At 42.6% G+C, this 24095-nt stretch overlaps 1 protein-coding gene across 8 annotated transcripts in view; it reads left to right on the top strand.

Moving 5' to 3' along the window:
- KIFAP3 (kinesin associated protein 3) overlaps positions 1–24095 on the top strand; it is a 160123-nt gene that overhangs the window by 66549 nt on the left and 69479 nt on the right. For all 8 annotated transcript variants that reach the window (XM_075067952.1, XM_032806145.2, XM_075067956.1 and 5 more), the window contains 7 exons: positions 3375–3475; positions 8672–8780; positions 10894–11006; positions 12115–12280; positions 12526–12651; positions 13090–13188; positions 22457–22542. In XM_075067952.1, coding sequence (XP_074924053.1) covers positions 3375–3475; positions 8672–8780; positions 10894–11006; positions 12115–12280; positions 12526–12651; positions 13090–13188; positions 22457–22542 — 800 coding nt within the window. The remainder of the gene's footprint in view (positions 1–3374; positions 3476–8671; positions 8781–10893; positions 11007–12114; positions 12281–12525; positions 12652–13089; positions 13189–22456; positions 22543–24095) is intronic.

The raw sequence follows: 24095 nt of genomic DNA, 5'->3' as shown, positions 1-24095 counted from the left end.
GGTTCCTCCTTAGTTCTCCTTTTTCTTCAGCCATTGTTAATTTCATGCTTCTTGCATTTGTGTAGTGCTGCCACCTCCATGCCTCTTTTGAACTTTTCTGTATCAGGTGCAGTAGGCATTACTGTAGCACCTTAGACACTTTCTACTTAAGTTGAATAGCTGGATCCATTTTGAATTTTTTAGACAGATTGGAAATATCATTCAACATGTTGCTTGAGGTGCTCTATAGACATGGTATGAAACCCTCTCTGTGCCACAGATGCTTGCTTGTGTAAATCTGGCTATGTTGAGAGTCACAAGAAATCCTTTGCCTCCATATTCTACTGGCTCTTTAACAGCTGCTGGGAAAGGGAGTGAAAGAATACAAGACCTCTATATTCTGTTGTCTAGAACAGTGATTTTTTTTTCAACCTATTTTCATTTGCGGACGCCTAAAAAATTTCAAATGGAGGTATGGACCTCTTTGGAAATCTTAGACGTAGTCTGTGGACCCTCTGATCTGCAGACCACAAGTTGAAAACCACTGTTCTGTGATACTGACAACCTTTTGCGGACACCTTAGAGATAGTCTGCAGACAGCCAGTTGAAAACCACTGGTCTAGAATAAGCTGCAACTATCTTAATAGCACTTGAGATTCAAAGGAAAGATTTAACTGGCTGTTTGTTCCAGCTAATAATTTTGATTACTAGATGTAAAGGTTTTTTACAAGAACCAAAGCTTTGTCGTGTTTGTTCAACATAATTGTGCCAGATCCTCAGCTGGTGTAATCAGTATAGGTCCCATTGACTGACTGACTGACTTTGGAGCAATGCCTGTTTCCATCAGCTGAGAATCTGGTCCAATTTTAGTCTAGTTTGTTATTTTGTTACTATTGTTAAGAGGATCTGTCCTCATCTGCTTCTCTTGGAGGTTCCTGTGTTGGCCAGCAAGACACAAGTCAAACATCCGACTCCTAAGCTGAGTCTTGATGGCATGACTCACTCTTTTTAAAGCCTCTAGCTGTATCTATAGCTGTATGGCCGTGCACCTTTCATATTGTAGTTGGCTTTATAATTTCACTCCATGGAAATGGGTTGGTGAGGTATGTATTGTCTGTACTAGAGAAAAATAAAAAATGGGCAAAAAGAAATTGCCATGTTTGCTTAAAAATGGCATAGGTTACATCTTCGCAACTGCAACATATTCATTGTGTTATCTTAGCATTAGTCAGAATTATTTCCAAAGCTGGGCATGATTCTTTCCCCAGTTACTATAGAAAAGTACTGTTTCTAAAGTGGACCAGAGGTTGCAAGGTAAGACAGCTGTTGCTAAATTATCTCCCAGTGGTATCTGAGGGATCAATTTCCCTTTATGTTTAGCAGAGGAAAGAACATAGTGTCTCTTGGCAGATGGTGAGTTTCTTAAAGCAACCACTGACAGGATTTCATGTTTTTATAAATTAATCTTAAAAGTAATGGCAAATGTATGTGCTGCTTTAGGACAAATCATTAAGCAGAGGCACAAAATTCTGATCTTATAAAGGACACCTAGGTCCCTCATAATGACACTGAGTGGGAGGAGTTTAACTATGATGGTTGTCTTAAAGTATCAACATGTTGCCAAGCTATCGCATAGGTACTACTTCTATTTCCTGTTCTAAATATAGGGAAAATTGTGGCATTTCAAATAACCTTGTGTGGTAATTGCAGGCAAATGTTGACTTCATAATGGTGGCTGCTATATATCCTGATTCAGTCCATAGGAGTTTTCAGATAAATTCACTAATCCCACCTATCACCAATACTACACTTAATAAAGTATATATCCCATCAGGGTGCAGACAGTCCAAGGGAAGAAAGGAGAATGTGAACCCCAAAGAATAAGCAACTGAATCAGTGGTTGTATACAGTGTTGTTTGTGTATAAAAATATGTCAAGTAAAGTCTTTTAGGAATACTTGTAATGTTCTGAACTTGATGGTCATTAAGAGAGCTGTATACAGGTTATGGTTATGAATATATGCATGTATATGTTTGTACAACATTGTAATTGCAACACAAGTGCACCAACTGCATCATCTCACAGCAGTGTGGGGAAGCAATCAGGCAGGGAGGGGCACCTCCTGGGGTAGTTGTTTATACAAAACTAACTCCAAGCACCAAACGACCTACAACCCAGGGAACAACAGTCATGGACTGCAACATGGAAAGTCGTTGAAACTGAAAATAAAATCCTTATCTTGAGCTCCTAAGGAATTTTCCTTGCACTTCGTAACCAGGAATTAATATAGTCTTGAAGAAACGGAAAAAAACCCTGCAAACCTTATTAAAAGGGAAGGGGTTTGAAGTGAAGGCTATCACTCGTGTGCAAACCATCTAGAGTGTGTCCCCCAAAGTGAACTGATGACCGGGAGCTGGTTTCACCTCTTCAGGGGTGATGAATCAGATGGGAACTGTCCAAGTGTCTGGTAGTTCAGAACTTGGGGAGACTCAGGAACTAAAGAGGAGGTTGAGGTGACCCTGCAAGGAGTAACTAGGCCAGTGCAAGCCAGGGTGAAACCTTTATGCTTGTAGGCTGGCTGGCTACTGGTGTCAGAGCTCTGAGTCATAGCAGTACAGCATTAAGGCAGTTAAAGCTACAAGGCGGGCAGTGACAGAACCCCTCATTGGTCTGGGTGATCTCCAAAATGTCACACCTGTCAATCCAAAAACACTTAATTTTGTTTTCTTTAAAATGTGTTCTATGCAGCTTCTGTGTTGTTTATATAACCTGTGTACAGTTGCCTTCCTGCACCTCACAAATGCTTAAATGACCCTGCAGCACCAGGGTATTTTACCTTTATATAACCAGTTTTACTGCAGTTGTTTATCTGTTACATTCTTTTATTTCCAGCGCTGATAGAAAACTCTCTTACAGTGTTATGTATGTGGAAAAATTTAGTTCTTAGAGCTTGCATCCACATCAACAGCCTAGTTGGCCTTAATTTGTTCCTTTGCTGATATTCTTGGCAGAGAGAAGGTTTGGATGGGCCATTGAGACTGAACTCCCCTTTCATAGAAGGTAGATCCCTGCACAGTAGGGATGAAAGTACATTCTCCGATAACATTGTGCAGGAAGTTGGCACTGCCAATGCCTATGCTGTGTATGATCGGTGGATAAATAGACGACTAGTCCTCAGGGGCTGTCAGTCCAGCATCTTCTGCTAATACTAATGTGTGTCACACATTTTATTAAAAAATAATCTTGTTAAAGCAAGAGAGAATTTAAAAAGTGTTATCATAGTAATCTTAATTAAAGAATTAGACTCTAGTGGAGAAATAGGAATGCACAGTAACTACAGTGTTGGGGATTTTAGTTAACACACAAATTCATGTTGTGTTTTTTATTCTCCCTAGCAAATGAAAGCTACAGACAGGTAGCAATGTGTGTTCTGTATCACATAAGCATGGACGACCGCTTTAAATCGATGTTTGCGTACACAGACTGTATACCACAGGTATGTGTTTTCCTTCCATACGCATTCTACCACTAACATGCTATTTGTCGCCTTCCTGGTAGCAGAGGTCACAGTGACACCTTCAGGTGATAATGGGAACAACCATGTTTCTTCCCAGTCAAATAACTATGAGCCTCTATTAATAAGACAGCTTAGCCATTCAGGCTACCTTTAAGTAGACCTTTTGAGAAGGAATAGGTGACAGACTTTGTCTGTCAGTGCTGCTGGCAAATAAGGCACATCAGCTTATTGCCAAGGGCATAAGCAACCAGAAAATACCTCGAAGATTAGCCATGTTAAAGGGAGATGACAATTGGTTCCCTATATAATTACTGTATATGTCTTGGAGAGTTTTGTGTTTTGCAGTTTCAAAACATACTCCTTTCCAATCCCATTTTAAGTACTAGAACGTCATTGTCTGCGATGTTACAGAGTATGAGCTGGAAACCAGCCAAGCAAATGTTACATCACTGTATGGACTATCTCTGCTCTGACTACAGTCCCACTAAATAAAGGACACACGAAAACTGTGTAGTTGGGAAAGAAATACCTTTTACCGACCTTCTAGATTAAGGCTTGTTTGGTGCCTCCCACTGTCCGTAGGGACTAAATAAACGAAATTTCATTTGAAAAAAAAAAAGATCTGGCTCTTTTAAACAACTATGAGTCAGTTTCTCAGGGTACTGATTTAAGGTTAAAGTTGAGGATAGAGTCTCCATCTCATAAGTGTAAAAAGCTCTCTGGTTGCTTTTTTCAGAATTGCACCATTCTGTTCTCTTTCCTGCCAAACATCTTTTTAACATCAAGCGTATCCATTATGGGAGGTTGCCATGGAAAGTTTTCAGAACATTTCTTGTCATGGTAAAAGTTGTAATGTTCTTCCAAGTCATGGGGGAGGAAGGAGGATCTGATGGGAATAGCAAGTGTATGTTGCAAAATACTCTTGTAAACATCCTGTAGATTGTGTTTGCCACAGGATGAAGTTGTATGCTAAGAAGCCCAAATGATACAGAGAACCCACTACTTTTTGAATTGAGGCTTTGTTTTGCACTTTAGGGCTCAGTTATTGTGTGATTTTGGGAAATATGGGCATGGTTTAAAAGCCCCTAGTGCCAAATATAAAGAACCATGGAAATTTCAGTAACATTTAACTAACATGCTTGTTCTGATAGGCATTGGCTGCTCAAAGTTGTGCCTGTAACTCTTGTTCCAAAGCCCATTGTAGTAAATAGACTCCCATTAATTTAATTGTTCTTTATATCTGGCTCATAAAGCCTAGCAAAACTTTAAGGCTATCTGTGACCATGATGAACAGTTACTGTGCTCATTAAATCCTATAATGAATTATATTAATTCTATAAATGAAGACCCTGTTCATCCAAAACCATGCTGTGGTTTGCCAGTTGGTCCTTTGTGACGAACATCTGTACACCTGCAGCTGGTGTGAAGAGCTAATTGTAAGGGAGAGAGGTTGGGACAGGAGGGGAGAAATGAACATCTTAAAGTGACCCCCTCCCCTCTTTGCCCCTCAAAATGCCCCTTCCCCCACCCCCTCGAGTGAATAGATAGAAAGTGTGAAAAATTGGGATGGGGTTGAGGGGTAATAGGTGCCTGTATATGAAAAAGCCCCACATATCAAGATTGTCCCTATAAAATCAGGACATCTAGTCACTCTACCACTCCTCCAGATTGTTTTTAACTCTGTTTTAATGTAAAATGAAAGAGCCAACCATACTCCATTAGCAATAGGCCACATGGGGATGTGTACAGGTGGGCTATCGGTGCACATCTCAGGTGGTGGAGTACACTTCTCCTTCCCATGTAGTCAGTCCCCCATTCACTGAAAAATCCGTTCCCTTTCACCTCAGTCAAGCTCTAGATTGCAGCACAAGCTAGCTGATGAGTTAGTTGAATTCTCCTTCATAGAAGGTTTTCCTCTACTGACCCATTGGGACGGGATAGGAGAGGCTAGTGAATGTGACCAAAATAAGGCACAACAACCCTATCCTGCCCCATTGCATGGTGAGTGTCACCTCTGCAGAACTGCCAGTGCGTCCTATCTGCACAAAGGGTTGGAACTTGGTTCTGTCATATTTGCAGTCTGCAGGTCCATTGGGTCTGTTTGCCTATGTCTTTCCTTTGAACACTTTAAATTATCTGAAAGGGGCTGAATTCTCACAGGTAAGCATCCTTGTGGATTTCAGGAGTTAATGGGCAATATTCTAGTACCACTTAAAAGTGAGTATTAACAGTTCATTTTTGTTTAGACATTAGCAATGAGTGTTTTGTTTAAATAGGTGCAAATGCCATCCAGATGCTTATAAAACCATATATTGGTAATAGCCTGGCCAATCAAAGAGCATGATTAGGCAGGGATGTTATGGTGATATATAATATTTTACCACTGAGCGGTGTACAAGGATCTCCTCAGCTCCCCACATGTTTTCCACCACAGTTGTCCTGCTTCGCTCCTCTTTGATCTATAAACTTCTTTTTAGTTTAATGCTGGTAAACGTCCTCTCTTGACAGCGCCCTTTGCTCCTGTCCACCATTATCTGCTGAAGTTCAGAAACCAGAGCATCACTTCAAACAGCAGAGTTAGGGAGTAACCGGTCAGAAGAGATTCCTGAGGCATGCAGTTCTGGCATAATCATTCAAAGATGTTTGAATTGGGGTTGAGGAGGGGGTTGGACAGAGGTGTATGTGAACAGAGAGCTGTGGGGGTTGGCCTCTGGTCACTGGTAAATAAGTGAAGTCAGGTGCCAGAGAGTCTAGACACAGTGATTTCAGTCCTGGGTCTGTGGTATCTGATACTCAATATGGGACTTGTCTGATTGAACACTACTGCCTCTTCATTGCACATGCTGCAGCCTTTTTACTGCCTTCCTGTTAAATCAGTAAAAGATGACAATGGACATGGTAAAAGCAGAACAAATTTAATTTTAATATTTCCTATTTGGCAGCAATTACGCTCCCTTTTGAAGTGGCACGAGGAGCAATCAAATTAAATGAAGACATAATGGGAAACATGGAGTTCATACAAAACTATTATTTTAAAATTTGAACTGGTTTGATTGAAATTGGAGTATATTTATTTATTTTTAGAGAGAAGTAGCTCAGTAATGACAATTTGACCCCACTACGTTCAACATTTATTTTCCATAGATTTTTGCATTCAGTGAGCATAGAATATGTTTCAGTTTTAAAATATATATAAATAATTTGAAGGGATTTTAAAATGAGAGTTCTAGAGGATAATTTCTGAAAGGTTGCATCCCCTACTTGCTGAACTTTCTATAGGACTTTGCTGGTTAATTCATGTTTGTAATATGTGAATATCAGGGCTAATTAACCTTTACTTAGGAAAAGGAGGAAATCAGCAATGGCTTTTACATCTCCTTGTGAAAGCCCTAAAAGATATAGATATTCTGTGTTATAATTGAAATCCATATATTTGAAAATGTAGAAAGACATCCACATAGATGATTTTCCTCTGCTGATAAATTTCAGTTGGCATTCTATTGTTTAACAGTGCAATTAATCACAATTAATTTTTTGTTAATCGCATGAGTTAACTGTTAATTAATCGACAGCTCTTACAATGCGCACACAGTAATCACTATTGTGACCTAAATGTGTGTTTATTAATTTGGCAGTCTCTTTGGATTGACAACTTGATAGTGTATTTATCTATTGCCAGGTAACTCCCTCCAGCAGATTATCTGTGGATGATTTACCTGCAGTACTGATGTTTCCTAGTTTGTCCTTTCTCTGAATATATATTTTGGATAGATACCCACTCTGATAGCTCAGTGGTTTGAGCATTGGCTTGCTAAACCCAGGGTTGTGAGTTTAATCCTTGAGGAGGCCATTTAGGGAACTGGGGTAAAAATTTGTTTGGGGATGGGTCCTGCTTTGAGTAGGGGATTGAACTAGATGATCTCCTGAGGTCCCTTCCATCCCTGATATTCTGAGTCTTATCTTATACTTAATCATTCCAAGGTGTTACCACTAGGGGGCAAGAGTGCAACTACTTTGCCTGTTAACAGTACAGTTCTTTCTCCATGTCCCTATGCCTGCTGAAAACTAATATCTATTCATTATCTCTACTGCCCCTGTATCTGTCCTCTTTTTAAGTGCATTTGTTTTACCCAGCCTTGTACCCATGCTACCTTGCATTGTGATTCTGATAGGGTTTGCAAGCTAAGTAGTCTGGCTTTGTGAGTGCTTACATGGGAGACTGGTGCACTACAGAATTGGGGTTGGTGCTGCAGTAGAGATGGTCTACCTTGTGAGTCAGTAACTGAACCAAATCTACAGCATGGTGTGAAAAGTGAAGACTGAGAAATAGACTGATGTTTGCATGCCGTTTATATATTGGATTTGGTGTTTGTAAGAAATTTAGACAGACTTAAAATGGACAAAATTAGGGTTGTAAGCTGTGACAGACCAGTGAATATATAGGAACAAATTATATGGAGTGGCAGCTAGCTGTTGGTTCTTTGTAGCATCATCAGCGAAGTCCCTAACATGCACCACAGCAGTTAGAGCAGACTGTGGGAAATATGTATTTTACTTCAGATGTCCTTTTTCCTCTACTGAAGGAGTGGGGCAGTAGTAAAGTAGACACTGGCTCAGTACTGTAGTATATGGCAGTTGCAATGAGTGCAGTGGATAGTAGGTTTGCTTAGACAGATGGTGGGAAGGACACATTATGGTAGATAGATCAGAGTATGTTTAGATATAGGCAGCGGAGTAGGCTTAGCCATCTCAAAATAGCAAGAGTAGAATTATTATACAGTAAAACAACCACTTGTAGTGCTTTATTCCATTAAGCAAACAGACGTATTCTGGTTTTCATGGGATGAATAATTTAGTACTCAAGATTTTAAACTGTTCCTAGGAGTTTAACATTCACAATCAATACATTATCTCCCTATCACTGGATTTTACTTGTCAAACTCAGTTCATTTTAGAAAAGGTGGCAAGTGATTGCAATTCTTAACTGTTAGTAACTCTGGCTGTCCACAAATAATCAAACCGTAGTCCTTCCAAATTAATCACCATTACAAGTTGGCAGCAAATGTAGAGATCCTGAATATGAAAAGTATTCAGTTTAGCGTAGATGACTTGAGAATATTGCTCTGTTTTTTTTATCATGCTTTGGAAAGTTTAATGACTCGTGTGTGTTGGTAGTTAATGAAGATGCTTTTTGAGTGCCCTGATGAACGCATTGACCTGGAGCTCATTTCCTTCTGCATTAACCTTGCTGCTAACAAGAGAAATGTGCAGCTTATCTGTGAAGGTAAGTGTGCTGAAGCTTCATAGCATATCTTGGGTCAGTGCCTAGCACCCTGTTGGCAAATGTAATAGTAATACAACTAATGACTGCAGAAAAACATTCACACCACATATGTAATAAACATTTGTGTATGTGCACGGTTGGGTCAACTCCTAATGTCAGTCATCCCCCTGTTGAGTCATAGTATCTGCAATTCTGTGGTGAACAGTTCCATGAAATCACTGATGAGTAGCATATTGAAAACTTTATGCTTATCCTGACCCTTACTATGTGGGATGAATGTAACCCTTTATGGAGTTCAACCCAAAATCTTCCTACTGGCAACTGGGGTTCTGTTTTCTGACATGAATAAGTAACACAGGGCCTCTTCTATTTCTTTTAACGGAAAGATACAATTTGATCTTTTTTAAGATTATATCCCTCAAAGCTGGTGTTTACAAGCTGCGTAGTATGAACAGGCTTACTTTTCATGCGATTGATCCAAAACTGCTCTCTCTTTTCCTGAACTCCCTGTGCTGATTCACAACTTTAAAGTGCAGTTCTTCTCTGAAATGACACAGTAAAACTGGAACATTCTCAATCAACCATTTTGCTCCCTGTATGTATTCTGAATCCTAGCTACTAACTTCAGTGGCAACTGCTTCATAGATTTTAAGGTCAGAAGGAATAATTATTTATTCTGGTCCCCTGCATAGCACGGGCCATAGAATTTACCCAGTGATTTCTGCATCAAGCTCTGTCAAGTGTAGTTGAACAAATAATTTTTACTTGCTTTTTAATCCTCTAAAATAGAGTGAGCTGGATTCTATTCCTTTTTGTGCATCAACAACTCTATTTTTACTAAATTCCAATCAGTTATATATGTGCAAACCACACAGAGAAGACCGTGGACTTGCACAAGTGTCACTGAGGGAATAATTTAGTTTGCAGGATATTTTTTAGTGATCAGTATACATGAGAAGGAAAGAACCCAGTTTGACACTCAGAACCCAGACCAAATTGGCAGGGCTCACAGTTAGAGAACAACTTTTTTTTATTTGCAAACTAAGCCTGTTTGGTCTGGAATCGGTAAAAGATAACCAAGCAGTACAATAATGCCATTTTTATAACATTTCCTTTCAGAGTTATAGCTATGGAAAACTTAGTTTTTCAGTAACTTAGACACAACTTTGTGTATGCATCACATTTTCTCTTTCTGACTGGGGATGTTTTTTATGAAAACAGGATTTCTACTGCTGCATAATCATCTTTCACTCCTGATTTGCTCAGTGAATCAGACCTAACCCTATGCTATATTCTCAGTAGGGCTATTTATATTTTGACTAGCCTGAAGGCTGCTTCCTTTGTTGGTGCTTTGTCACAGAAAAATAGTCCATATAAAAATAAAAAAGTAATTATTAATATCAGACAGGCAAGGTTGTCCCGAAGAATCACATCAGTAAAACAGTGATTTGGCCCACAATATCAAATGGTTGAGTCTGGTGAAAGTACTGTTATTCCTGTAGTGTCCAAAGTATGGTAAGGGCTTGTTTGCTCCCTAGACATGTACTAACAGTGCTTTGGTTTATAGCTTTTGCCAGCCCCCTGGGCAAAGTGACTGTCATATATGAGTACCTCTATTTAAAATACCTTTGCAAGAAACCTAATCAGACTCATATCTCCTCAAACTACCAATATTAACATGGACAGGCGTTGTTTGAGAATTTGACATGAAAATTAAGAGCACGAGTTTGGGATGGCTACATAGAATTGGGGTAGTCATAGTAGTGGTAGGAGCAGAGGCTTAGCAGGTGGGTTGCTTCTGTTAGAGTTATAATTGATAACTGAACTATTTAATTCAGTTTTCTGTTATGGTGATGAGTCCTAATATTCAATATTGAGATATTGGCTATTATATATTTGTTTTATATTTCATCTTGGAGTTTATTCAGGTGAAATTTGTCCCTCTAATTATGGCCTGAAAGAACAAAATAGTTTCTGCTTTGTCTGGATTATTTCCCTTTGTCCTTTAATCCTTGTTAATAAGAAAAAAATTCTATTTTTTTTTTTAAATAAAAGAATTGATTCTAGATTTAATATGATCTGGGAGATTTGCCACGTACCATTTTCTTTTCAGGAAACGGATTGAAGCTGTTAATGAAGAGAGCTCTGAAGTTCAAGGATCCATTGTTGATGAAGATGATCAGGAACATTTCACAACATGATGAGCCAACTAAAAACCTGTTTATTGTAAGCACTCGCTATACGTTCACAGTACCCTCTATCCCTTTTGCATTGGAAGGGATTTTGGCTTTAGATTGCTGCTGCATCTCGAAAGATGTTGGCTTTTGTCTTACAAACAAACTGTTTTATACCCTTGAGTTTCATGTATTACTTAGCATTTCCGTGTTTTTATAAAGCTGGTTCAGGTGGTATTTTAAAGGCATTCTGGATACCTCAAGGAATTGTTTACAATGTAGAACCTTTTTATGTCTAGGTCACTGGTACAAAAACATGCAAGTATATGCATCTCAAAAACCATTGCCACAGTTAGCACTAATATTAAACCTTGTTCTCAACAGAGAAATCTAGGACAGAATGAAGTATCCTTTCCCTATTACGGCTGGTTCCTTCAAATCAAGGTTCAGGAGCAATGTGAAGAATCTCTTGCTACTTAATAACTCTTGAGCGACTTAATTCTCTAGGGCTGTGCTGCCTGTCCAGCAATCTCATGAGCATTAATTATACATACTCACTGAAATGAAATATGGAAAAGAATTTGTATTTTAGAATAAAAAAAATTGGGTTAAATAATGAGTTAAAATTCTTATTGGCAAATCTCTTAATAAAGTTGGTACTGCGTGAAATCAAATCTTTTAACTTTGTGCATTACTAGTTAGTAAAATCTGTAGATGTAAACCACATAAGATAACTTCACATACATTTCAGGGGGCTTTTTGGGAGCAGAAACCACTTACGTGATTAAGGTTCCATAACATTTTCTATTCTAACCCCCTTTTTTCAGTTTGTGGTAGCTTTCTAAAACTTTTACCTTTTTGGGTGCTGAAATTTTCCATGCATGAATGTGTTTTCTCTGCCTACAGTAAATGTTCTTGGAAAGCTTGACCAAAGGATTCAGAGAATTAGAAGTGGGGAAATTGTCATTTTTTAAAAACTAGTCTGCAACTAAGGTGTTGAATTAAATTTTGGCTTGAAAATAGTCCTCACTCAGGAGATGTGACTTTTGAATGCTCTGCTGAAAATCAGTTTTGCTTTGAGTGAGTTAGGAACCGTTTAAAATCCAATGTTGTTCGTGTGCAGTACTTTTACTAATTACCCGCCTATATATTTTTTTTAGGATTATGTTGGTGATTTAGCAGCCCAAATCTCTAATGACGAAGAGGAAGAATTTGTGATAGAATGCCTGGGAACACTGGCTAATCTGACCTTACCTGACCTAGACTGGGAGCTTGTGCTGAAAGAGTACAAACTGGTTCCATACCTCAAGGATAAGCTAAAACCAGGTCTGTGCTAACAGTGGTTTAGTCTTCCATGATGTTCTGTTTTTTAATTGTAGTATCTTTTGCTATCATATTCTAGTCCTATTGCAGTATTGGGTTTTGCTGCTTTAGTATCTTTTGGGTGTGTTAATTAGCAAAATGTTAGCTTGTTAGAAAATTAGAACTGTCTATAAGTAAGAATAAGAACATTCAAGGATTCAGCAAAGTGTTTTCTTAAATACCCAGCTCTCTGCTGTTTTGTTGTCCAGGTTCTGCAGAAGATGACCTTGTCTTGGAAGTAGTGATCATGATTGGAACTGTATCTATGGATGACTCCTGTGCTGCTATGCTGGCCAAATCTGGAATTATTCCAGCACTCATTGAACTTCTAAATGGTATATTACTGAACTTGTTCCAGGCCTGATTTTCATCTGTAGTTTGTAACTGACCCAAGTGGCACCATTCATTTTTTTTAGTCTGCAGGATAGCAGTAGGTAGTCTCCAATAAAAAGCACAGTGATGTCATTCCATTAATAGCAAAATGGCGATGATCATGGTCTAGTGAACTTACTTTTTCTGTGCTTCTCGCATCCTAATCTAATTCTCGCTGAAGTCAATGGGAATCCTTCTATTGACTCTGAAGGAAGTTGGATCAGGCCCTAAAAGTTCTGTGCACACTGGCAGTGATGGTCTGGTAGATATAAGCTACCAGAAAAATGCATCCCAGAGTCCTTGGCTCTCCTGAGAGCCCAACACAACTCTTGAGACATTAATGTACAATAGCAAAGTGCTGTGTCTTGGAGACTTGAGGAAATACTTCTTTCTTTTTGCAGCTCAGCAGGAAGATGATGAGTTTGTCTGCCAAATCATCTATGTCTTTTACCAGATGGTCTTCCACCAAGCCACCAGAGACGTCATCATCAAGGAGACCCGTATCCTCTTATAAAGGCCAGATGTTTAGAATTACAGTACTTAACTTACTATATTTAGAATTTGTTACACGTGTCAAAGCTTTACTATGGTTTTCTAAACAACCATTTTTCTGTAATTAGAATTAATTGAATTTGAAACAGTGGCTGAACACTATAGACATAAGACAGGTATACAAGTACCATAAGATGGCATAGTGAAGTATAAAGGTTTTGTTTGGCATGTCTTACATAGGCCATTCCAAATGAGTGTTGATAAACTTGATTGTACCACACCACACCATATTATGTATATGCCGCAAACTGTACAGGAAAATTATTTAATAAATATTTGAAATATTTTAATGAGAATAGTTCTTGTAACTTTCCATCTGTAAAGACAAGTGCCTTAGTTACCATGATTTCACCTCTAGAGGGTTCAGATGGAGAAGAAAGATGTTTGTTCTTCTTTGAGTGATTGCTCATATCTCTTCCAGTTAGGTGTGTGCGCGTGCCACGTACACGGATGTTGGAAACTTTTTCCCTAGCAGCTACTCATCGGGCCGACTGGGGAGCCCCCTGGAGTGGCGCCGATATGGCGTTCTATACAAAACCCTGCCGGTCCGACCTCCCTTCAGTTCCTTCTTACTGCCCGTGATGGTTGTTGGAACAGTGGTCTCTTGTCTTATCATGTGCTCCGCTTATCCCTAGCTTCTCTTATCTTGATTTTTATTAATTGTTATTAGTATTACGTGTTTCCTATAGTATTTAGAGTAGTCTAGTAGTTGAGGACAGTCCCATGAATGGCTGCCCTGTGGGACTCTGGGGCATGCTGTCCTAGGGCTTCAAGCCTTGAAACTCTTGCAACAAGCCCATGCCTACAGGCAACCCCCATCATTCCTGTCTCAGGTGTCTGGGGGAGGGCCATCAGGCAGACAAGTGTTGAATCTGTAAGGGGTTCAAGCCCTGGACACGAAAGGAGAGGGAGATTCGACTCAGGCAACTCCTCATGGAGTTTGCTCTGCGGCCCTCTCAAGACGTGGGCCCGAGCTCTTTGGTGTGGAGTGCCCCTCCTGCAGTACCATCTTCGGCACCACGGAAGATCCTGCGCTCATCTCAGAACCAGCGATCTCCTTGGCCCCAAAAACGCCCACCTCAACACTGCTCCCATTCCCCGGTTGCTGGGAAGAAGCAAGCCTAGGAAGGACACCCTGCTAGGGCCGCAGCAGTTATTCTGGCCCCAACTGAGCAAGACTCTAACGAGGCTTCTAAGCAGGACAAGGCCGCCAGGCCCAGATCTGCCCATTCCAGCTCTGCAGAAGGGATAGTGCAAGTGGAAGGGATCATATTACCTTCCACACTGGACACCTTTGAGGCCGCTAGAGGGCTAATCGAAATGACAGCTCTACTGCTTCTGGCCCCGTCCCTAGTCCCGGTACCGTCCAAGGGTAAACCGGCGATGTTCAGAATGGCAGCCCTTAGGCCAACATCTCCTCGCCACTTGGAGTCCTGGTGCTGTTCCGAGTCCCAGCACTGTCACAGGCACCGGTCTGACTCATGGCACGGGTTAGACTCGTGGCATTGGTCTTGTAGTCCCGACCCTCGGAGCCATTCCTGCTCGAATTCACCATCGACTGCTGGTTCATGGTCCTGCTCAAAATCAAGATCGTCGACCTTGTGGCACTGTTTGGACTGAGGCAGTGTGGAGCTCCGATCCCCGTGCTGTCTGTTGCCACGACACCGGACGGTGGCCTGTCTCCGATCTGCATCTGCAGTGCTCCACTGCCTGGAACTGCTCTCCATTGCGGCGCCGGTCGCGGTCATGATCAGTCTCCTGGCACTGATTCCCCACGTGACCCACGCCTTCCAAAGGACTCTGTGCCCCCTTTGCTTCACTCCTGCACCGCTCCTCCTTGGCTGTCGTGCTCTCGGTCCCCTTCCGGCAGGTTGGAGAGAGCCTCAGGGCTCTCGGACATTCCCCAGTCGGGCCCTGAGAGCCTCACCCAAGATCCACTAGCACCCAACTAGCAGCTCCAGTGGCAATTTTGAACCCCCTGGGCATATCACCAGGCCCAGGGCCGCCCCCCAGTTGCCCGGCCACCATCAGGATTGAGCACTCGGCCTCCGCCCCGCCCCCTGAAGCAATCCTCAGCCACCCTCCTCCAGAGCCGGGCCAACCTGCAGAGCCAGCGCCTGTGGTAGGGGCTACCCCAGGCACCCACGAGGAACCACCTATGCCCATCCAGAAGACTGTGTCCGCACCAGCCCTTCCAGTGGAGTCATCTTCGTCCTCCCTGATGAGGCTGTGGCTGGCATGTCAACATCTGGCCCATCCCCGATGGACTTTGGGGTTCGTCAAGAACTATTGAGGCGTGTGGCCCTCAATATGAACCTCCAAATTGAGGAGGTTGTGGAGGAAGAGGACCCGATGGTGAACATTCTAGGCCTGGAGGGGCCCTCCAGGGTGGCCCTCCCCATGAATAAAACCATCCAGAACAATGCCAAGTCTCTCTGGCAAACCCCGGCCTCCATCTCTCCCACAGCTAAGGGGGTAGAAAGAAAGTACTTTGTGCCCACCAGAAGTTATGAATACCTTTTTACCCACCCTGCTCCATGCCCCCTTGTGCTGGATGCAGTGAACGCCAAGGAAAGGCAGAGTCAACAAGGGCCTGCTCCCAAGTCAAAGGATGCTCAGTGGGTGGACATTTTTGGGAGGAAAATTTATTCTAATGGGGGCCTCTCACTGCAGATAGCTAATCAGCTAGCGATCCTCAGTAGGTACAATTTTAACTCTTGGTCTGTGGTCCTCAAATTTCAAGATCTTCTCCCAACAGAGGCTCGTACAGAACTGGGGGCCATTGCTGAGGAGGGCAAATTGGTTGCTTGGACTTCACTCTGAGGTTCACTCAATGCTGCGGATGCGGCTGCACACACTCTGGCATCAGGTATCGCCATGCGGCGGCAAGCCTGGCTTCAGTCTTCAGGCCTCTCGCCCAAAGTTCAGCATACTATCCAGGACCTCCCCTTTGATGGCCAGGGCTTGTTTGCGGAACAAACTGATTCCTGCTAGCATACCTTAAAGGACACGAGGAATACCTATTAAATCCTTGAGATGCATACCCCAGCAAACCAAAGGAAACCTTTTAAACCACAGACCACCCAGCAACGTCCTTTCCCTCCTAGACCAAGGCAGGACTTTTCTCATCGGAGGAGCAGATAGTCTCAATGTAGACCTTCTCCGCCCCCCTTCCCCCCCCCCGCAACCCTCCCTGGGCAAGGTCAAGAACAGTCCAAGCCACCCCCGGCCCTAAGCGCCCATTTTGAAAGTGCATCAGAGGACAGGCTGCCAGCTCTTACCCCAGACAGTTATCCTTTTCTGAACACTCCATCCCGTTTCTACCATGCAAGGTCCCATATCACATCGGACCGTTGGGTTCTCCGCACGGTACAGACGGGATATTCTGTCCATTTCCATACCATCCCACCCTCCTTTCCTGTCCCTCTTCAGGGACCCTTCTCACGAGCAACTCCTTATCCAGGAGGTTCAATCTCTCCTTGCCTAAGGGGCAATGGAGGAAGTTCCTCAGGAGCTCAAGGGCAAGGGTTTCTATTTCCACTGTTTCCTTGTCTCCAAGACAAAGGGAGGCCTAAGACCTATTCTGGACCTCAGGGAGCTCAACAAGTACATCGTCAACCTGAAGTTCCGTATGATCTCCTTAGCCACTCTCATTCCCTCACTGGATCCGGGAGACTGGTTTGCGGCCCTCGATATGAAAGACGCGTACTTTCACATTTCAATTACTCTGTCTCACAGATGTTTTCTGCGCTTCGTGTTGAGCAAGATGCACTATCAGTTCACAGCGCTCCCGTTCGGCTTGTGCGCAGCGCCTCACATCGTTTCCAAGTGCATGGTGGTCATGGCAGCCTTCCTTCGCCGACACCATGTGCATGTCTTCCCGTACCTCGACAACTGGCTTATATGGGGCCGATCTCACCATCATGTCCGGTCTCAGGTACATCTAGTCATGGACACGTTCACTCACTTGGGTAAACGTCAGAGAGTCTGTCCTCGCACCCACTCAAAAAAATAGAGGTCCTAGGTGCAGTTCTGGACACGAACCAAGCAAGGACTTTCCTTCCAGAAGCATGACACCTGGCTATAGCAGGCATAGTTACCAGCCTCTCCAAGTTTCCCACCACCGTGGCAAGGCGTCCTGTACCTACATGGTGCAGCATGCCAGACTAAGACTCAGGTCGCTACAGATGTGGTTGACTTCAACCTACCGACCTGGACGCAGCAGTCTAGAAATGGTCCTCATGGTCCCAAAGTGCACACTCGACTCCCTACAATGGTGGCTGGATCTTCGAATGGTGGGTGCCGGGGTCCTGTTCCATCCCCCCCAACCCACCCTTACCCTGGTCACAGACGCATCTGCCCTGGGATGGGGGGCCCACCTTGGGAACCTGACAATGTAGGGCTTGTGGCACGAGAGCGAGCTGTCATTGCACATCAACATCAAAGAGCTCAGAGCTATACGCCTTGCGTGCCAAGCCTTTCTCCTCCACTTGCAGGGGCACTGCGTAGCAGTCCTAATGGACAACACCACAGCCATGTTCTACCTGAACAAGCAAGATGGAGCCTGGCCATCACCGCTCTGCCAAGAAGCCCTCCTTCTGTGGGACTTATGCTTAGGCCACTCCATCAGCCTTGAGGCCTCGTACCTGCCGGGTGTCCAGAATGTTCTGGTTGTAGAGCAAAAGGAATTTGCTAACTCTTTGCTTATGGCAATCCTCTGCTTATCATCCCAGTATCATCCCAGTTAATCTTTACACGTATGTAACCCTTTTTAGATGCACGTAGGCAAAATACCTAGGAGAAAGATGTTAAACAGATCCAACTTATCTACAAAAGGAATTCAAAAAATGTATGGACTGACAGAAGTTTTGCACGTAAAGATGTTTGTAACCTAGTATATAAAGGCTGTTCTGAGCCAGTAAGGTGTGTCTTCTTCCTTTGGCACTAGCCAAGAAAGAAGCACCCTCTCAGCTGACCGAGAATAAAAGCTTGGTACCCGTCTTCCTGTCTTCCGTGCCTCCTTGGGGTAATTGACTAGCTCCAGGGGGAAACGAGCCTATTTGGCTAACATGGTGGACAGCCTGAGTAGGCATTTTCTCACTCACGAATGATCGATACATCCGGATATCATTCATTCCATTTTCCGCACCTGGGGGTTTTCCCAAGTCAACTTCTTTGCTTTGTAGACCAACAGGAAGTGCCCAGCCTTCTGTTCCTTTCGGAGCCACAGTCCGGGCTCAATAGCAGACTCCACATCACGTGGTCGGGTCAGCTGCATTATGCCTCTCCTCCATTCCCGTTGGTGCACAAGGAGCTCGTCAAGGTCTGCCGGGACAAGGCAGATGTCATTCTGATAGCCCCTACCTGACCGTGTCAGTGTTGGTACCCGACCCTGCTGGACCTGTGAATCCAGGCTCCCCTGCGTCTTGCTCTCAGCGCCAACCTCATCTCTCAGAACCATGGTCGTCTCCTGCACCCGGACCTTCAGTTGTTCCACCTCATGGCCTGGAGGATCCGTGGCTAAACCAGAATGAATGCGCCTGTTTGGACTCAGCAAGGCAGGTGCTTCTTGAAAGCCGCAAACCATCAACTAGGCTTACCTACAAAGCCAAGTGGAAAACGTTTTCCAGCTGGTGTGCTCATCGGTAGGTGCCACCGCTTCAGGCTCCAATTCCGTGCATCTTGGACTACCTGATGTTCCTAAAGGATCAGCATCTAGCCTTTGGATCCCTTAAGGTCACCTCGTGGCCACCTCTGCGTTTCACCCAGGTGCAGCTGGGTGCTCCGTGTTTGCACACAGTCGTGCAACATTTCCTCAAAGGCCTGGAGAAAATCCATCCTCCAACGAAGCCACCTGCGCCTGCATGGGACCTTAACTTGGTCCTTTCTTGCCTTATGGGCCCTCCTTTTGAGCCGCTGACCTCCTGCTCACTTCTCTACCTCTCCTGGAAGGTTTCCTTCCTAGTGGCCATCACTTCTGCACATCGGGTGTCCGAACTACAGGCTCTCATGTATGAGCTGCTGTATACAGTCTTTCATAAAGATAAAGTTCAACTAAGACCGCACCCGACCTTCCTACCAAAAGTGATGTCCCACTTCCATGTGAGTCAGGATATCTTCCTACCGGTTTTCTACCCCAAATCGCATGCTGACCTTCATGAACAGCGTCTCCACTCTCTTGACGTTAGAAGGGCACTCGCCTTCTATATAGACTGAATGAAGCCCTTTTGTAAACCAACCCAGTTGTTTGTCACTGTTGCAGAGCGGATGAAAGGTGCTTCGGTTTCCTCTCAGCAAACGTCTTCGTGGATCACCGGGTGCATTCGTGCTTGCTATAACCTGGCAAACGTCCCTCTGCCTGCTGTTACAGCTCACTCTACGAGAGCTCAGGCATCAGCAGCTGCCTTCCTGGCACACATTCCTCTCCAGGAAATCTGCAGGGCTACCATGTGGGCCTTGGTTCACACCTTTACATCCCACTATGCCATCATCCAGCACTCTCGGGATGATGCGGCCTTTTGAAGAGCGAGCCTCCATTCTGCGGTTCCTTGACTCTGACCCCATCTCCGAGGTAAGGCTTGGGAGTCACCTAACTGGAATTGATATGAGCAATCACTTGAAGAAAAAACGGTTACTTATCTTTCTGTAACTGTTGTTCTTCGAGATGTGTTGCTCATATCCATTCCACACCCGCCCTCCTTCCCCTCTGCCGGAGTAGCCGGCAAGAAGGAACTGAAGGGGGGTCAAGCCGGCAGGGTCTTGTATAGAACGCCATATTGGTGCCACTCCAGGGGGCTCCCCAGTCTGCCTGACGGGTAGCTGCTTGGGAAAAAGTTTCCGACATCCGTGCACGCGGCTCACATACAAACCTAACTGAAATAGATATGAGCAACACATCTCAAAGAACAACCGTTACAGAAAGGTAAGTAACTGTTTTTCTTTCATATGCCTGTTGCTTCCAATCTCTTCTTCCCCTTTTCCCCCATCCCCATTTTTCCCCCTTAGATGCATGTGTCCTTCACCTCTTACCTTCTTTTCCTCAGTGCTGCTGTCATGTATTGCTCTCCTGGCTCCTTCCCATCATCTCTCTTTTTTGATTTCAATTCCTGGCTCTACTCTTTTCTGTGCTAATGGCCCCATTGCCTCAGCTACTGTTTGCCTTTTCACATACCTTCTTCAACTTGCATGACCTTAATTAGACTCCTGTTCTCCAGTCATCATCATCTCTCACTCCTTGTTTTCTCTTGTTGTGTTTTAAACTGGGGCCTGATTCAGAACCTGAGAGTCAGGTCTTCAGGTCACAGATCTTTTCTGTGTTATATTTATAAAGCACCTAGCACACACTAAGTGCTATATAAAATAGTATAGTATCTACAGTATCTTTCCAGGTATAATAATGTTACAGCTTTAAAATCTGATATCTCTGGCCCTTCCAGAGCTAAATGGAAATCCTCTTTCTGTCAGTTTTTGTTCTAGAAAGTTGCAGGATACCAATTCTTGAACTCTGACAATATTCCCTCAGGCCAGTATCATCCTTCATTGTTGCAAAAGCTGCTTTCCCCTAAGCACAGATTTCTCTTACTTAACTCATCCAGGTTACGTTCCCTTAGCTTAGTCAGCCTGGAGAGTTTGAGGTGTCCTGGGATTTATTGACGTTTGCATGCTTGGTAACGTTGGACCAAGTCTGCCAAATATTTCTTTACTTTTCCCCCAGAACGCACGTGGCTCATGCTGAGAGAAAACAGAATCGTTTTTTTGAATTTGAGACTTTATTGTGTGTGTAGATCAACAGTTACTGTTTTTTCATATGATGAACCATTCAGCTGGAAATCTTGTAGAAACATTGTAGCACCCTGTATTTTGGGATAGCTGTCAACATTTTTATAGGAAGTAAAAATGATGATGGAAGTTGAAAGAAGAACATTTTCAGAGCTAACTTAGGCATTGAGCTGTGTACAAATCCATCTCGTACATCCAAGTCTGATAAAGGACATTCTCTCTCTCACAAAATGATTTCACTCGGTGTATTATAACTTGACACCTGCTGCCTGTGTGTATGTATTTATGACATCCAGCATATACATTTCCTTGCGCACATTGTTTACTAAGGTTTAGACCACAAATTAATGGTCTTCTCTGGAATTTATTCACATTCCAAAGTAAATATTTTAGTTGATTTACTATCAATCTGATCAAAATCTTCCACAATTATACAACTCAACATTATTTTTTCCTTTATTGGAAATCGTTTGTGTTGTACAAAATCGAAATAGAGGTGATATATAGGAAATACGGTTGGGTTCTTTTGGATCCAAACCTTGACTCTCTCTTGAAGAGTCAAAGCTAAAACAACATACACAGGCAGGCAGAATTAACTTTTTAATTGTCTTCTCTGCTGAAAATTCTAAATAAAGCTGTTGCTGATTTGTTCCAGAACAAACATGATGGATACTGATCTGCAGTTGTTCTCCTCACTTCTGCCTAGCTTCATGAACATTTCATTGTCAGCTTATTGATATGCTCCATTGTCATTACAACAGCCAGTCTTTATCACTCCTTCTCCCTCCTCTTTTCTACCTCCTTCACCTACATCCCCACCATGGCATTTAGGATGCTGCTTAGTTTATAATTCAGTACTTAACCCTTCATTTCCTTGATCTTAAATTCATATACATCTTGTAATCTAATTGATTAAAATACCTCCACTCTTAGCTTTTTGTTTTTAAGAAAAACTCAGATGTTTTTATATCTACACAGCCACAAAAAATGCAATTTGAATAACACCTTGTTCATCCACTTGAGATCAGACTTTTAAAAATCCTGTAGTCTGTACCACAAGCATGCATCAATTGAACGTTCTTACCTAGGATAAATAATTTGCAAATAAATCTTTAAATTTTATAGCTTTTTAAGGTTTGAAAATATACTAAGCTATGCCACAGCAATTAGAGAAATTGAACAAAATGTAAACTGTAAAAAGATGTCCGAATGGCATTTTCCACGACGAAATAGAGAATATATTCTTAATAAAACAAATATATTCCTTTTCATTAGAAGTTGCATGTGAATGTATATCTCTTTATTTAGCACACGAACCATTAAAAAAAGGCTGAGCTCTCACATGCCGTGGCTAATTCCCCTCAGTTCCTCATGCCAGTAGGAAGAATCCAAACCTGTGGTAAAACCAGCGTTACATCCTTAACCATTTCTTCCCAGAGGCTCCAGCATATCTTATAGACCTGATGCATGACAAAAATGCTGAGATCCGCAAAGTCTGTGACAACACACTGGATATTATAGCAGTAAGTTGAGTTCTTTTGTCCATTTTAAGAGCCTGTTTGAATGTGACGTGCTTGTATTCTAAAACAGTACTAGTAAACACTTGCCTGTTGTGTGAAAATATTTGTTATACAAACACACCTTTTTATTACATAAGAGGGAGTTGCATTTCATGGCAAAATTAATCTTACTTGTACTAGTTTGTACCTAAATTTCCCCTTTCAAAACCACACACATTCTTAAAAAAACCCAATGATGGTTGATAGGATTTTAAAAATGTTTATATCACTCTTTATTTAGCACCACTTTGAGGTGTGTGAGGCCATACTTGATAAGGATTGTAGGTTTTAGGTATTTTATGGTTGCCCAACCGTTTTTTCACTCAGAGAAAAGATCCCTGAACATGTTTAGTGCAAAGGCCTGTAGTTATTCCACCTCATTAGATCTTACAATCAGAGCAACGTTGAGTGTGGTCAGTGCTGGAATGGGGCACCTCCAGAGAAAATCTAGGTGTCTGCAGGAAAGAGTGTTGGCAGCTCAGGTGGGTCTCTTCCATCTGAATCGGTACTGAACCAGTGTGCGTAACATAATGATGTTGGGCCACCATGCTGCTGGAGGTTCTGTTTTTCAAGTGATCATTAAAGCTGCTGTTTGCCAGAAGCTGGGAATGGGTGACAGGGGATGGATCACTTGGTGATTACCTGTTCTGTTCATTCCCTCTGGGGCACCTGGCATTGGCCACTGTCGGAAGACAGGATACTGGGCTAGATAGACTTTTGGTCTGACCCAGTATGGCTGTTCTTCTGTAAAATGTCTGTGCTTGGGACCAAGAATAGGAGTATTCTGACCATATTTCTTTTCAGGCAATTACTTTTCACCTTCCTAAATTCCCCTTGGCAAATGTAGGTGGATTTAGTAGTTGTCATCACATGGGTAATATCTTCACTTCTGTGGTGGGTGAAATAATTCCAATGTATAGCAAGCTTTTAGATCCACTGCATGAGTAATACTGTTTGAATGTACCATAGTGATCATGAAAAGGTGAATTGTTGTAGCTGAAGAGAACTTAGCTGTGAATTTTGATAGTAGTATTGAAAATTTGAGATGACTGCTCTGTTTTAACAGGACTTTCCTCTATTTCCTCCCTCTGCCACCTTCAGTTGAAAGCTATGCACCACAGAAGCATGCTTGCTCTTAAAACTATTGTGAAGTTAGATTCTATAGATTCTGATGTATGCAATAGTATTATATTTTCTGTTTTATTTCTATGTAATAATCATGAGCAATGCTTATTAGCTAAAATGTGCCCTAGAGAAGTGCAAAATATTAGTAATATTGTTTTATATGTGTACACATTTTTATAGGACATTGGTATGTTTTATCAATCTCTGTTGTAAGCTCTGCTTGTGTTTCACGCAGGGATATGGTATGAAATGCTGGCTCTGAGTTTTGCCATTGACTTTCAGTAGAGTCAGGATTTCACCTGTGATGAATTCGCACCTGAATCCTAGTTGTAAGATACTCATGAATCAATACACCAAGAAAAAAAATTAGTTTAGTGAGACAGAACCCCAGT

This window comes from Chelonoidis abingdonii, chromosome 7, assembly GCF_003597395.2.
Source record: "Chelonoidis abingdonii isolate Lonesome George chromosome 7, CheloAbing_2.0, whole genome shotgun sequence".
NCBI lineage: Eukaryota > Metazoa > Chordata > Testudines > Testudinidae > Chelonoidis > Chelonoidis abingdonii.
The sequence above is the reverse complement of the archived record's forward strand: the minus strand, read 5'-3'. Positions and strand labels throughout refer to the sequence as shown.